General features: G+C 51.8%; 6 protein-coding genes across 6 annotated transcripts; all 6 read left to right on the top strand.

Moving 5' to 3' along the window:
* Positions 1-33: 33 nt before the first annotated feature.
* Positions 34-1,443, top strand: BCR37DRAFT_349933 (pyridoxal phosphate-dependent transferase; the record flags this gene model as incomplete). The annotated part of the gene is made up of 2 exons (XM_040867966.1): positions 34-1,195; positions 1,247-1,443. The coding sequence occupies 2 exons, from the start codon at positions 34-36 to the stop codon at positions 1,441-1,443; spliced, it is 1,359 nt and encodes a 452-aa protein (XP_040723912.1).
* A 92-nt stretch (positions 1,444-1,535) lies between these two features.
* Positions 1,536-2,181, top strand: BCR37DRAFT_96780 (uncharacterized protein). The gene has a single exon (XM_040872550.1). It carries the CDS (start codon positions 1,628-1,630, stop codon positions 2,063-2,065), a length of 438 nt encoding a protein of 145 aa, XP_040723913.1. The 5' UTR covers positions 1,536-1,627; the 3' UTR covers positions 2,066-2,181.
* Positions 2,182-3,841: 1,660 nt separating this feature from the next.
* BCR37DRAFT_96918 (WSC domain-containing protein) lies at positions 3,842-5,826 on the top strand. The gene is made up of 2 exons (XM_040872555.1): positions 3,842-4,111; positions 4,156-5,826. The coding sequence occupies exon 2, from the start codon at positions 4,181-4,183 to the stop codon at positions 5,438-5,440; it is 1,260 nt and encodes a 419-aa protein (XP_040723914.1). The 5' UTR covers positions 3,842-4,111; positions 4,156-4,180; the 3' UTR covers positions 5,441-5,826.
* A 770-nt stretch (positions 5,827-6,596) lies between these two features.
* BCR37DRAFT_96786 (WSC domain-containing protein) lies at positions 6,597-9,227 on the top strand. The gene has a single exon (XM_040872551.1). The coding sequence runs from the start codon at positions 6,679-6,681 to the stop codon at positions 9,133-9,135; it is 2,457 nt and encodes an 818-aa protein (XP_040723915.1). The 5' UTR covers positions 6,597-6,678; the 3' UTR covers positions 9,136-9,227.
* A 201-nt stretch (positions 9,228-9,428) lies between these two features.
* BCR37DRAFT_381747 (Alpha/Beta hydrolase protein) lies at positions 9,429-10,318 on the top strand. The gene has a single exon (XM_040869752.1). The coding sequence runs from the start codon at positions 9,452-9,454 to the stop codon at positions 10,295-10,297; it is 846 nt and encodes a 281-aa protein (XP_040723916.1). The 5' UTR covers positions 9,429-9,451; the 3' UTR covers positions 10,298-10,318.
* A 419-nt stretch (positions 10,319-10,737) lies between these two features.
* BCR37DRAFT_349835 (APG9-domain-containing protein) lies at positions 10,738-12,441 on the top strand (the record flags this gene model as incomplete). The annotated part of the gene is made up of 1 exon (XM_040867955.1): positions 10,738-12,441. A coding segment is annotated over one exon (1,704 nt), but the record flags the coding sequence as incomplete, so codon positions are not given.
* Between the last annotated feature and the right edge of the window lie 1,138 nt (positions 12,442-13,579).

Here is a 13,579-nt window from a genome sequence, read left to right on the forward strand (position 1 = left end):
CAATCTAGCCGGCCACCATCATACAGCGCAACAATGGATAATGTCAGTACCATAAATAAAGACCTGAGCGACAGCAAGCTTTCGGATGCGCCAAACGCATCGGATGTTCTGTCGGAGCGTGGGCAAGCAAACTACAAGAATCTCTATCCAGTTTTGTCTTCATTTATCGATATCCTTCGCGACACTTACGACCCGGAAGAGAATCCAGGCGGTGTCATCAATGCCGGCATAGCAGAGAACTCTCTAAACTATCGAGTGGTCGAAGAGTACTATAGCTCATTGGACATTAAATTCACAGATCTGACGTATGGAGATGGTGTCGGCTCTTCACAAAGACTCAAGGACCTCTATGCAGGCTTCATCAACCATCGCTTGAAGCCAACGCACAAGCTTGATTCAGACAGTATCTTTGTTGGCAGCGGTGTAGGCGGCGTCATTGATGCGCTGGTATACAACATGTGCGATCCAGGAGACGGGGTCTTGGTTGCCGAGCCGTATTACAATGGCTTTGATGTTGACTTTACGGTGCGCTCTTCAGCGATTCCTGTTGGCGTTAAGCTTGATCACCTCGACTCGCCTTTTTCCTACAAGGCTCTCGAAGCGTTTGAGAAGACATACCTTGCAAAGAAGAAGGAAGGCATCGTGTGCAAAGCGGTAATGCTTTGCAATCCTCACAATCCACTTGGCAGATGCTATCCACGCTCAACCATCAGAGAATATATTCGCTTTTGCAAGAAGTATGACTTGTGGCTTATTTCAGACGAGATTTACGCTTTTTCTATCTTTGACACACCAGATTCGTTGGCCGCTACTGGCGAAGACAAGGCTTTTGCTCCCTACCACTCAATTTTGAGCTTTGAGGATGAAGAGCTCGACGGCTTCGACAAGATTTGCTTCCTGCACGGCATGTCCAAGGACTTTTGCGCCAATGGTTTCCGCATGGGTTGCTGTGTTCTTCCTTACGACGGCCCTCTACGCATCGCCATGTCGGCCAGTAGTATCCTTGGCAAAGTGTCAAGTCTGACCGATATCGCCTTTAGTAAGATTCTGGCAGACAAGGCGTTCCTCGATGAGTTCCTCGATGGGAATAAGCAGAAACTCAAGGCAGCTTATACGGTCTTTGACTCATGGGCCAAGGCGCATGGAGTCAAATATATGCCTAGCCATGCCGGCCATTTTGTCGTTCTCGACCTACGTCCCTACCTCGACAGTGGCAAGCGTTGGGCAGAAAGTCAGAAGAATACAGCGGAGTCTACGAAAAGCGATGGTTGGGCCGATGAGTTGGCTTTGCAGCAGATGCTCATCAAGAAGCACAAGATATTCGTGTCGACTGGTGCCATGTATCATTTTAGTGAGCCTGGCTTCTTTAGATGGACATTCACGATGAGGCCGGACTATGCTGCTGTAGCATTGGAGCGACTGGCCACGGGCCTGGGTCTATAGATGATGTTCAGATAGGTATCAAGGCCAGTCCCGAATTACCAAACAGACAATGCTGACCACTACTGGCCTTTACCTTGATTGTCAATTTGCCATACCCTTCTGTGTATGCCGTTGAGTGGTCAGCGAACTGCACTCTGATGCGAGCCTTGACAAAAGATGTCAGATCTGCACGAATGTCTGTGAGATGCTGACTGGCACCCGAATCGATTGTGTATTCGTTGGTGAAGGGAACATTGGGATCATTTGTCAAGTAGTCTTTCATGAGATTGATGTGGAGAGGACTCAAGCAGTGTGTATGCTTATTACGGTAGTTTGGGCCTTTGGGATTGCTAAAACACTCCTCCATGGAGGGTCTTACCTCGTCACAATAGCCCCCGCAACAGGATGCCACCATCCGTATCCAGGATTGAATGGCGTGTTTGGCTTCGTAGTGACCGCGTGCCTGCCAGCCATTGTTGTGAGATTGCAGTTTGCGTGGCATAGCGGTCTCTCAAGGCCACACCCATCCCACAATGTACTTGACGAAAACGTTATTCGTATTGAAGGTGCCTGTACGTTGCCTGACCAGCAAGAGGTGATTTCAGTTCTTGGCAGTCCTTCCAGGACCCGACTGATGAGCTGACTCAGCTCGTTTGTTTTTGGGTCCAAGCCAGTTGCCAGCGCGTCCTTGCACAAGTCGTCTACCTCCTTGAGGTATCGCTTTACATCCGGCTCTGACCAAGTGCGGCACTTGAGTGAAGCAAACTGCCTTCGAACTGCATCCCAGTGCGATGCATCAGGAGCGCCATTCAGTCCTGAACAGGGTTGGTGGCATCCTGTTGCGGGTGGCTATTGTGATGAGGTAGGTCACTCCATGGAGGAGTGCTTTAGCAACCCAAAAGGCCCAAACTACCGTAGTAAGCCTGCACACTGCTTGAGCCGCACTCTTCACATCAACCTCATGAGAGACTCCTTGACGATTGATCCCAAATCTCCCTTCACAAATGATTACACAATCGATTCGGGTGCCAATCAGCATCTCACAGACTCTCGTGCAGATCTGACATCCTTTGTCAATGCTCGCATCAGGGTACAATCCGCTGACCACTCAGCGGCATACACAGAAGGGTATGGCAAATTGACAATCAAGGTAAAGGACAGCTAGTGGTCAGCATTGTCTGTTTGGTAAAACAGGACTGGCTTTGACACCCATCTCAACAGATGATACTATGGACTTCTGTCACTGAGCTGTACAAATTCTACTGGTCCAAGCAGTGCCGTTGCAATTGAGTATGGCGGGTATTCGACACGGACGCCCCGCATACACACAACGACAAACGACAGGCGCTGGCGAACTTCGCAGCACTGCCACAGGCCCACACCGCTACAGCCTACAGCACGCTTAGGACTTCGCTGCCGACTCATGAAGACCCAAGCCGCTCAAGCCAGCTGGCAATGTCTGAGCGCATAATAGAGGAGTCTTAGAGGACACGGCAGTACCGCCGTCTGGCCGTGCTTTATGCGCACCAGTAACATGTTACTAACAAGTTGACAAGGCCACACTGCCGGAATGTAATACTGGCGCTCGGCTCAGGACTCAAGCGACGCATGACAGACCCTGACAGCTCGCCTATGTATGCTTCGAGAAAACTCCGAGCGCCTGGTCTCTGGAGCATCCAGTTTACTGGAGCGATTGCAGAGCTGTTCCTTAAAGAACAATTGATGCCCGCCTTTGGCGCTGCCGCACTTTTCTCAATCCCTTGTAATGCGCAACCAGCTTGCTTCACTGCTACTACTTGCGCTTGCTGACGAAGTGTCTGCCCGTGCTATTCATTCCAAGCGGATCAGCGGAACAATCTCGACATCCTTCACCGACAACACTACAGGATCTGGTTCATTTGGCGATTTCAATGTTCAAACAATCATCGACCCCGGTGTTAAAGTCTGGTTGTCTGGTCGTAGAACCTTGGGGCTATACGGCAACATCCAAAACTCGGGCACACTTCTTGTCAGTCAGACAGACTCGGATTCACCCGACTACCCAGGACAATCAGTGTTTTGGCAAGGCGGAGACGCTAGTAATGGCAATCTTATCAACAAGGCCGGAGCAGCGATCATATTGAATGATGCTGCCGCTTCTTCAACTCCATCTTATTACTGGTATCTTCAGTCCGTTGAGAATGCTGGTACCATTCAGTGGTGTTCCGGCGGGAACACCACCGAAAATGAGCATCGGCTTAGTTCAAGGTCTTCAGATGTCAACAATGGGTTGATCGTTTTTGAGTACACCAAACTGGGCACTGGTGGCTCCGTGGAGTGGCGCAATCATGAGCAATCCTCTAGCTTGACGCCGCCCGCCACTCTCACCAACAACGGAGGTGTCCTTCTGCGCTCGATTACTATGTATCTGAATCAGAATTACCTCGGCGTTGGTTGTTGGATGATTGGTACAGGTGCGACCATGCACCTGCTCAATGGCATTTACCTCTTCAACAATCCTGACCATGGTCCTCCGCTTGTTGGACAAACCATCTCCTTTTTGGATAATACTGGCATTCTTCATTTCGACCCGCTCGCCTTTGAGCGAACACCAGACTTCGGTGCTTCCATCCACGGCTTCGGTCAGGGCAACAAACTCCAGTTCTTCTACGAGGTGAACAATTGGGTGTACGCTGGTAGCACTCTTAGGGTAAACTTTGTCCAAGGAAGCTTTGTCAATCTCATCATTGGAAGTGGCTACTCGGACAGCGACTTCACAATGACAAAGACTCCGTATCGGCACTACATCGCTTACTCTGGCCCTGCTCCTCTATCTTCTCCTCCCGCGCAGTGCCTCTTGACTGCTCCAGTCTGCACTGCTCTTGTCTCTGACTCCATCTCTGCATCTACGACGTCAAGTGAGGCGCCTCCCGCCACCACGCTTACGACGGCTATTCCTACCACGACTAGCGAAGGATCCCCAATCTCTTCGCTTTTGGGCTGCTTTCAAGACTCTGCCCAATTTGGCGGCGTTCGCACATTCAATGGTCCCTCCTACGTTGACACGAATGGCCTGACCAACCAGGCCTGTGCATCATTCTGCACCAGCAAAGGTTTCCCTATTTCCGCAACTGAGTACAGTCAAGAGTGTTATTGCGGCGGCGACGTTCCAACAACTGGCTCTGCCGTGTGCAGTAAGCCTTGTTCTGGTGACCCTACACAGGTCTGTGGAGGAGATTGGGCCTTGTCAGTATCAAGGACATCTAATGTGCCAGTCAATTCTGTCTCATCAGCTCCCTCTCCCAATGTCACGGCTATCGACTACATCCCATTCAAGTACGATGGCCAACTTGCTGGTTGCTTTGCTGATGCTGCCGAGACGGGTGGCGTCAGAACACTGTCTGGAGCCACTTATCGAGACTCGAGCTCTTTGACCAACGAAAAGTGCGCCAACTTTTGTGGCGAAAAGGGCTTTGCGTACTCTGGCACTGAAGATGGTCAGGAGTGCTGGTGCAGCAGTACGCTGCCTACAGTCAGCTCTACGCGCTGCGATGCAGCTTGCAAGGGCAACACTACACAGACTTGCGGTGGACCATGGGCGCTGACAGTCACCATCAATCAAGCCATTGTGGAGCAGAGCAGCAGTGCTACGCCCTCTCAACCGCCTTACACTGCGCTAGGCTGTTTTGCAGATAGCGTGAATGCACGCGTCTTCGGTGGCTTCAGCTACACGAACAGCTCTATGACTCCAGCTCAGTGCGCTGCCAAATGTTCTTCTCTCTTCTTCCCCTTTTCTGGCACTGAGTTTGGCAATGAATGCTTCTGCAGTCAGTCTGCGCCAATTTCTACATCGACTCAGTGCAACAAGCCTTGTGCTGGTAACTTGGGTTTGATCTGCGGTGGTCCTGATGCCTTGACAGTATTCCAAGACACAAGCGTCTCGCCAGCTGTACCTCCTACATGCCCAGGGCTGCCTTCTGCTTTTGTAGCCTGCACTGAGGGTCAACGCGTTAGTGGCGGCAAGTGCGTCAGTGACTGACCATCTTACTGATCTCTGAGCTTACATCCTTCTTTCCCTGTCTCGGCTTTCGATTTGCTGTCTGCCTTTGACCGCGCCATTTGCCATTGGACCTGTGCTGTTACTTTCATAGAGTATCATGGCAGTGTATAGTGTATTCGGATCATGTAGCTGTGGAAGGCCTATCTTGACCTTCCTACCACTCAATTTGAACACGGACTGGTCCCTGGTTAAATCGCTTAAAATCTTGATCTCTCGTCCCATCTCGTCGCATTTCTGTGCGCGAGCTCGAGCATGAAGCTTGAAAGTAGTCCGTTTAAATTGGCCCCTCCGCGCGGACTACTATGGAGTAGAGCCTAGAGCTATGGGCGCAGATCAATGCTCACGGCTCGTTCTCATGCTCCTGTGCTGTGTGTTATCGCCAAACACTCTCACTCTTGACTGTGCTCAAGGCTACATCCATTCGACGACCACGTGCCGATCAATTCGATTAATGCAACTGCAAAGCGCCACAGCTGCATAAGTCGGGTCAATCGGTGGTCACTGGTAAGTGTCACCGACACTCTGACTCACTCAAGGATGCTACTAGCCTAGTACATCATGCTAGGCATTGCTACTAATTTGCTAGCGCACGCGTTGCGGCCGTTGGGGCCAGTGCGGCGGGTATTTGATGCGGGCCCGCCGTTGCCGCCAATCCAGCCAGCTACAACTTAAAAATGTTCTCCGCGACAATAAGACTCTTCGCGTTGTGAAGCAGTCGACCCGGAACTCTGGAAGCTGGAGGCCAATGCGATGGAAGTCTTTGCCCAAGGCATGTCTTTGATTCGTCCTTTACGAGTCGCGACAGTGCTGTGGCCTGTGGGCCTGTGGCCTGTAGGCTGTAGCCCGCAAGGTCCCTTCCAGCAACGGAAGTCGCGCTTTGCGCGCAGCATCGGCTGTCGGCCTGTCACAGGCTCACAGCCTGTCAGTCTGTCACCAAATCACGGGCCACAGCTCGTTAGTTGGACTTGCTTGCAACTTATTCATCCCGACTCGCCAGTGCGGTGCCGCACTGCACTAGGCTTCAGCGTATGGCCGGCGACACCGCCCCGGTGAGACTGTGCCTGGGACCAGGCCTTGGGTAGACGCGATCAGAGCTATCACCTTTCTCTACGATATTAAGGACCGCATGACACAGGCTGTCGCACAGCTTGCGCCTTGTGCCTTTTAATCCAGTCGATGCCCACCGTGTACAGCACGCCGCTCCCTTCACCTTCCCAATGCATTGTCAACTTGCCTCTGCTCTGCTACTCACGCTGGTTGCGCAGGGCTCAGCCCGCTCTATTCACTCCAAGCGAGTCAGCGGGACCATTTCGACGTCCTTCACCGATAGATCTGCTGGTGCCTCCTTCGGTGCAACCGATGTGCAAAGCATAATCAATGCCGGCGTCAAAGTTTGGCTCTCTGGCGATGGAGGTCATACATTGTACGGCAACATTCAGAACTCTGGCTCGCTTGTCATTAGTCAGACAGATGCGGTGAGCTCCCCGCTCTACGGACGGGCTGTTGAATGGGAAGGCGCAGGTGCCAGCAATGGTAATCTCATCAACAATGCTGGTGCATCTATCCTTCTCAACGATGTCTCCGCTTCCTCTTCCTCAAGTGCCCGTTGGTACATTCAAAGTATGAACAATGCAGGCACCATCCAGTGGTGCGGTCGTGGAAATGCGGTCAGTTACCTTTACAACCTCATCTCCAAAGGCTCGAGTGTCAACAGTGGTCTCTTAGTCTTTGAGCAAAAAAGCGGTGACACGGGTATGCTTGCTGCATGGAGCAATGAGGTATTGGACTCAACAACTGGAACTCCAAGTGCTACACTGACCAACAATGGTGGTGTCCTTGTACGCTCGATGCAAGTCACTTTAAGGCAGAATTTCTTCGGGGATGGTTGCTGGATGATCGGCAATGCCGCTACCTTGTACCTGCAGAGTGGTGTTCGTGTCTTTCAGAACCCGACGAGGGGACCTGCCCTCGCCGGTCAAAGTATCGCTTTTCTGGACGGCACTGGCACGCTTCATCTGGATGAGCTTGTCTATCAGTCGACGGCATTCAACTTTGGTGCATCAATATTTGGCTTCGGTGCAGGCAACAAGCTCGAGTTCAGCCAGGAGATTACATCCTGGACTTATTTCTCCGATATTCTTGAGATCCTTTTTGTCAACGGGAAATTCGCCTATTTCACCATTGGGACGGGCTACTCTGCAGATGGCTTCTTTAGAGCCAGTGGACCTGTCTGGAACTTCATCGGATATTCCGGTGTTGTTCCCATCTTTTCGCCGCCTGCGAAGTGTCTCATGTCTGTTCCGGTCTGTGCGCCTCTGTTGTCTGACTTGAGTGTCTCGTCTGCGTTATCAAGCAGCACTGCTCCCGCGGCGAGCTCGTCAGCTACGCCAGCTACTACTCTTTCTACTGCATCTGTGTCTGGCTCAACTTCAAGCGCAGTCGTTCCACCAGCTACGTCCTTGATATCGTCTTCTACAACCTCGATCGCTGTGCCGGCCATATCATCTACGACTTCAAATGAAGCACCCATTGTCACTTCATCTACGATATCAAGCGAGGCGCCGCCCGTCACGACGCTTATGACGGCTATTCCTACCACGACTAGCGAAGGATCCCCAATCTCTTCGCTTTTGGGCTGCTTTCAAGACTCTGCCCAATTTGGCGGCGTTCGCACATTCAATGGTCCCTCCTACGTTGACACGAATGGCCTGACCAACCAGGCCTGTGCATCATTCTGCACCAGCAAAGGCTTCCCTATTTCTGCAACTGAGTACAGTCAAGAGTGTTATTGCGGCGGCGAAGTTCCAACAACTGGCTCTGCCGTTTGCAGTAAGCCTTGTTCTGGTGACCCTACACAGATCTGTGGAGGAGATTGGGCCTTGTCAGTATCAAGGACATCTAATGTGCCAGTCAATTCTGTCTCATCAGCTCCCTCTCCCAGTGTCACGGCTATCGACTACATCCCATTCAAGTACGATGGCCAACTTGCTGGTTGCTTTGCTGATGCTGCCGAGACGGGTGACGTCAGAACACTGTCTGGTGCCACTTATCGAGACTCGAGCTCTTTGACCAATGAAAAGTGCGCCAACTTTTGTGGCGACAAGGGTTTTGCGTACTCTGGCACTGAAGATGGTCAGGAGTGCTGGTGTAGCAGTACGCTGCCTACAGTCAGCTCTACGCGCTGCGATGCAGCTTGCAAGGGCAACACTACACAGACTTGCGGTGGACCATGGGCGCTGATAGTCACCATCAATCAAGCCATTGTGGAGCAGAGCAGCAGTGCTACGCCCTCTCAACCGCCTTTCACTGCGCTGGGTTGTTTTGCGGATAGCGTGAATGCACGCGTCTTCAGTGGCTTCAGCTACACGAACAGCTCTGTGACTCCAGCTCAGTGCGCTGCCAAATGTTCTTCTCTCTTGTTCCCCTTCTCTGGTACCGAATTTGGCAATGAATGCTTCTGCAGCAGCGTTGCTCCCGCAGCGGCTTCTACTCAGTGCAACAAGCCTTGTGCTGGCAATTCCATTTTGCTCTGTGGTGGTCCGGATGCCATGACGGTATATCGGGATGAAAGCCTTCCCGTGATCGCTGACTACACTTGCCCTGGAATCCCTGCAGGCTTTGTCTTCTGTATGGAAGGTCAACGTGTCAGCGGTGGCAGGTGTGTCAGTGCCTAGATGACTCCTTTCATATGCATACTTCCTATTCTATATCTCATAATAATCCCTTGTCCTTGAGTCTCAGGGGTCTTGTGCAGTTTGTCCAACTTTGATTTCGCTGCCCATCTCAACACTTTGACCTCCCCAGTGAGCATCCAACGGAGCCGACAGCTGCCAAGGCATCGCATCTGCATCATCTATCATGACGCTCGAGCATCCAGGCGCACCCCTCTTCACCTCCAAAGCATTGAGAACAGGCACTCACAAGCTGCGTGACGGATGCAATCTCAACTACGAACTCCACGGCACCGGGCCGAAGCGCGTGCTGCTCATCATGGGATTGCTTGCTAGCATGTACTCATGGCGAGAGACTGTCAAGCACTATGCCAATCGAAAGGATACGACAGTACTGGTCTTTGACAATCGAGGCGCTGGCAAGTCTGATGCGCCCTTGGGTAGATACACGACGACGATGTTGGCGGAGGATACTCTAGAATTGCTGGATCATGTCGGTTGGACAAAGTCGCGCAGTGTTCATGTTAATGGTGTTTCAATGGGCGGTATGATTGCTATGCAGCTTGCACTTGTTGCAGGAGAGCGCATCAAGAGTCTGTGCTTGACGTCCACCTGCGCAAAACATCAAAACCCACCGCGCACACGACTTGAAAGTATCGCCGGTTGGATTGATTGGTTCAGGCCAAAACCAACTAATGAGCGCAAGGTTGAAGTGCTCATGGGACGTTTGTTTACAGATGAAGCATGGCTCGACAGCAAGAATCCCGCGTACCCCGAATTCAGGACAAACCGCGAGCGCGTCTTCCAAATCATGCTCTATCGTGTCACTCAAAGCAAGACACCGCGTGTGTCTGGTCAGGTTGGCCAGATTGCGGCTTGCCTCACCCATCATTGCTCGCAAGAGAACTTAGCAAAGATTGGCCAGCAAATGCCTGTCCTTGTGATTGTTGGCAGACAAGACATGCTCATAGATCCAGCGTGTTCGGATGTTCTCTACAAGCAAGTCTCCTTGGAAGGCCAGCGGTCTCACGTGAGGCTGGTCAGCTATGAGAAGGGAGGCCATGCGTTGATGGTAGAAGAGGAGGAGGCCTACCACAAGGAGCTGGACAACTTTGAGGCTCAGAGCGAGACATTCGAGGCGAAGGCTCATGATGATAGAAAGTAGACTGTGTAGATGAAGAGGACTATCCGATGATCTCCTCCAGCTTCGAGTCGCGAGATGGTAAATTCGACCCACAAACAACCCCGCGACCAACCACACTGTCAGACAAGATCGCATCTAGTATCGCGCCTGAGGATTGGAATAGCGCATAGTATCTGCGCGCATACTCTACTGAGTCTCACAGAGCTGTGACCGCCGCCATGGCAGAGAATCTGCTTTCGCGCATCTTTGGCGGCGGCAGCATATACGAGACATTTCAACAACATGACGATAGTGAGCATTCAGCGGGGGGCTATCGCGATGATAGCACTTCCACATATGCGCCAAGCGCTCAAAGTCACTATGGAATGAGTTTCCACCCATTTGCGGCACAGTCAACGTATCCTTCGTCCCGACCCTCGCAGCACCGCGGTGAAGGCGCGCATGATCGCGTCATGGGCAGTATGTTGCATCCTGGACATTCAAGCGGCGATGCGTTGGAAGGCGCTGTACCAGAGAGTCTACTTTACGAGCATCCTCAAGAGCGTGGCCCAGCTGGGCGCAGCCCGTTGGACATCTTGCCACCTCGACCTGATGAGACCGGCCCGTCGGCACGATGGGAAGATGAACAAGCAGAACTACAAAGGCAGCGTGACTTACTTGCGCGGAAGAGTCTGCTCAACCCCCGAGACTGGGCTATGTGGCGCTGGGCCAATGTGCATACGAATCTGGACAACTTCCTACAGCAAGTCTATGGCTACTATGATGGCAATGGTATATGGAGCATTTTGCTTTCGCGCACGTTGAGTGTATTGACTCTTGCCTTTGTCACCGGATTCAGTACTTACCTCGGTGCTTGTATCGACTACAGCAAAGTGCGAGGAAGCCATTCGCTCGAGGAAATCAAGATTGACAAGTGTATGGCGAAACTTTCCAGCACGAGCGTCACTGTCCTTGCGCTTCTCACCATGTTTTGGTGCTTCAAGATTGCACAGTACCTAGCCGACGTCAAGGCACTCTGGGATATGCACAAGATTTACAAGCATCTGCTCGACATTGATGAAGAGGACATGCAGACCATATCTTGGAACGAAGTTGTGAACCGCCTCGTTGCACTGCGCGATCAAAATCCAGTCACTTCAACCACTGTGAGGAGACAAGAGCAGAATACGGAACGAATGGATGCGCACGACATTGCCAACCGCATCATGCGGAAGGAGAATTACCTCGTTGCGCTTTTCAACAAGGAGATTCTCAACTTGTCTGCACCTCTGCCCTTTCTGTCTGGGCGGCCGCTGTTGACTCGAACACTCGAGTGGAATCTATCCTTGTGCATACTAGCATACGTCTTTGACGAGAATGGGCAGGTCAGACCGGCTTTCGTCAAGGATGGTGCGCATCGAAAGCAATTGATTGATGGATTGCGGCGACGATTTTTATTTGCCGGCATTATGAACGCCATATTCGCACCATTCATCATCATCTACTTGTTGCTACTGTACTTCTTCAAGTACTTTAGTGAGTACCACAAGAACCCAGGAGCACTCGGATCCCGAGCTTATACACCTTATGCTCAATGGAAGTTTCGCGAGTTCAATGAAGTGCAACACCTCTTTCAACGGCGTCTTAACCTGTCACAGCTTCATGCAGATCGATATGTATCGCAATTTCCAAATGACAAGACTATGCAGACCGCACGCTTCGTGTCATTTGTCGCTGGCTCATTCGCTGCCGTCTTGGCTCTTGCTTCTGTGATTGATCCAGACCTCTTCCTAGGGTTCGAAATCACCCATGATAGGACTGTTCTATTTTACATCAGTCTGTTTGGAACAATCATGGCCGTGGCTCGATCCATGGTGCCTGATGAAACGCTCGTCTTTGATCCTGAGGCGAGTCTCCGGGAAGTGGTACAACATACGCACTATACGCCGCCACACTGGGATGGCAATTTCCATTCACATGCAGTTAAAGCCGAATTCTGTCGACTCTACGACTATAAAGTTGTCATCTTCTTGCGAGAGATACTTAGCGTCCTGGTGACTCCGGTGATTCTATGGTTCAGCTTGCCAGATTGCAGTGAACGCATCATTGATTTTGTTAGGGAGTACACCATTCACGTCGATGGCATCGGGTTTGTGTGCACTTTTGCCGTCTTCGACTTTTCCAAGCACAAGGCTGTGTTGAAGCAGACTACCACACGCACCAAAGCTGAGTCGGTTGCTATGCCTCCGTATAAGTCCAGCGTGGATCACAAGATGGAAAAGAGTTTCCTCAACTTTAAGGCCTCGCATCCAGACTGGCAGCCTGATCCAGCCGGGTCTGCATTTCTAGCCACCGTTCAGCGACATCAGCCGGGCAGCGACTTGCGGTCACCAGGTAGGCGTCTTGGTGGACAACACGGCGGTACTGCGGCAGACTCATATACGCAACACTCGACTCGGCTAAGGCGTGGCGGCAATGTAAGTGGCCATGATGGTGGTCTCTCTTCACTACGCCAGCCGCTCTCATCGATGGGAGCACGCTTTCAAGCGCCTGATCGTCCTGCAGCGGCAAGTTTAGGTCGTCCTGCGGCCAGAGCAGTGCCTGGTACACTGCCGGAGATCATCTTTGAGGACACGCATGGAGTAGGCGAATCATTTGTGGACACGACATTACGTTCACCAGCTACCTTGGAGCAAGGCGAGAGGCCCTATGCGGCAGATCGAGCCCAACAGTCGAGGGCGACCCACGACACTCGTCATGGCAATAGTGTACAAAGTGCAGGTGTTCTTGGTCTCATGCATCAGTTTTACCAAGAAGCGGGAAGTAGAACGCCATTGTAGGTTCGCTTGATATGAATGAATAAATGACGAAACGACTTCGAAAGCTCTGCCGTTAATTGTACCCTTGGGCCAGGTCCCCCAAGTCCATCTGAAGTTCGGCGGAAACTCGAGTGTCGGGATTCAACAGTCGAGATCTGTGATCTGCGAAATATTAAGAAGAATGGCAATTGCGATTCATACGCCTCGATGCTGTTACCTCTGCGGCTTCCTGCCCTGTCGCTCAAGCTTAACTTGCAAATGGGCTGCTCGATTCAGCAGCTTAAGGCCCGGCTAGTAGCGACCAAGTCAAGTTACTGCGACTCGGCGAACCGTCCTGCCCTCGCAAACTTCCAAACTTTCAAGGCAAATTAGCCCGCAAGCGCGGCGGCCGCAGCTTCGAGGTTTGCGTTGTCGCCCGAGAAACGTGCTTGAAGGAGTGGACCCTGTATACTGAAAGCTCAGAACGACAACCTAGACAAAGTGCACCGGTAGCTGGTCTTAGCCA

Source organism: Protomyces lactucae-debilis (assembly GCF_002105105.1).
Source record: "Protomyces lactucae-debilis strain 12-1054 chromosome Unknown BCR37scaffold_15, whole genome shotgun sequence".
Lineage (NCBI taxonomy): Eukaryota > Fungi > Ascomycota > Taphrinomycetes > Taphrinales > Protomycetaceae > Protomyces > Protomyces lactucae-debilis.

Coding starts and splice junctions, on each gene's coding strand:
- BCR37DRAFT_96780 (XM_040872550.1), top strand. CDS start 1,628: ATGCTGACTGGCACCCGAATCGATTGTGTATTCGTTGGTGAAGGGAAC.
- BCR37DRAFT_96918 (XM_040872555.1), top strand. CDS start 4,181: ATGACAAAGACTCCGTATCGGCACTACATCGCTTACTCTGGCCCTGCT.
- BCR37DRAFT_96786 (XM_040872551.1), top strand. CDS start 6,679: ATGCATTGTCAACTTGCCTCTGCTCTGCTACTCACGCTGGTTGCGCAG.
- BCR37DRAFT_381747 (XM_040869752.1), top strand. CDS start 9,452: ATGGGATTGCTTGCTAGCATGTACTCATGGCGAGAGACTGTCAAGCAC.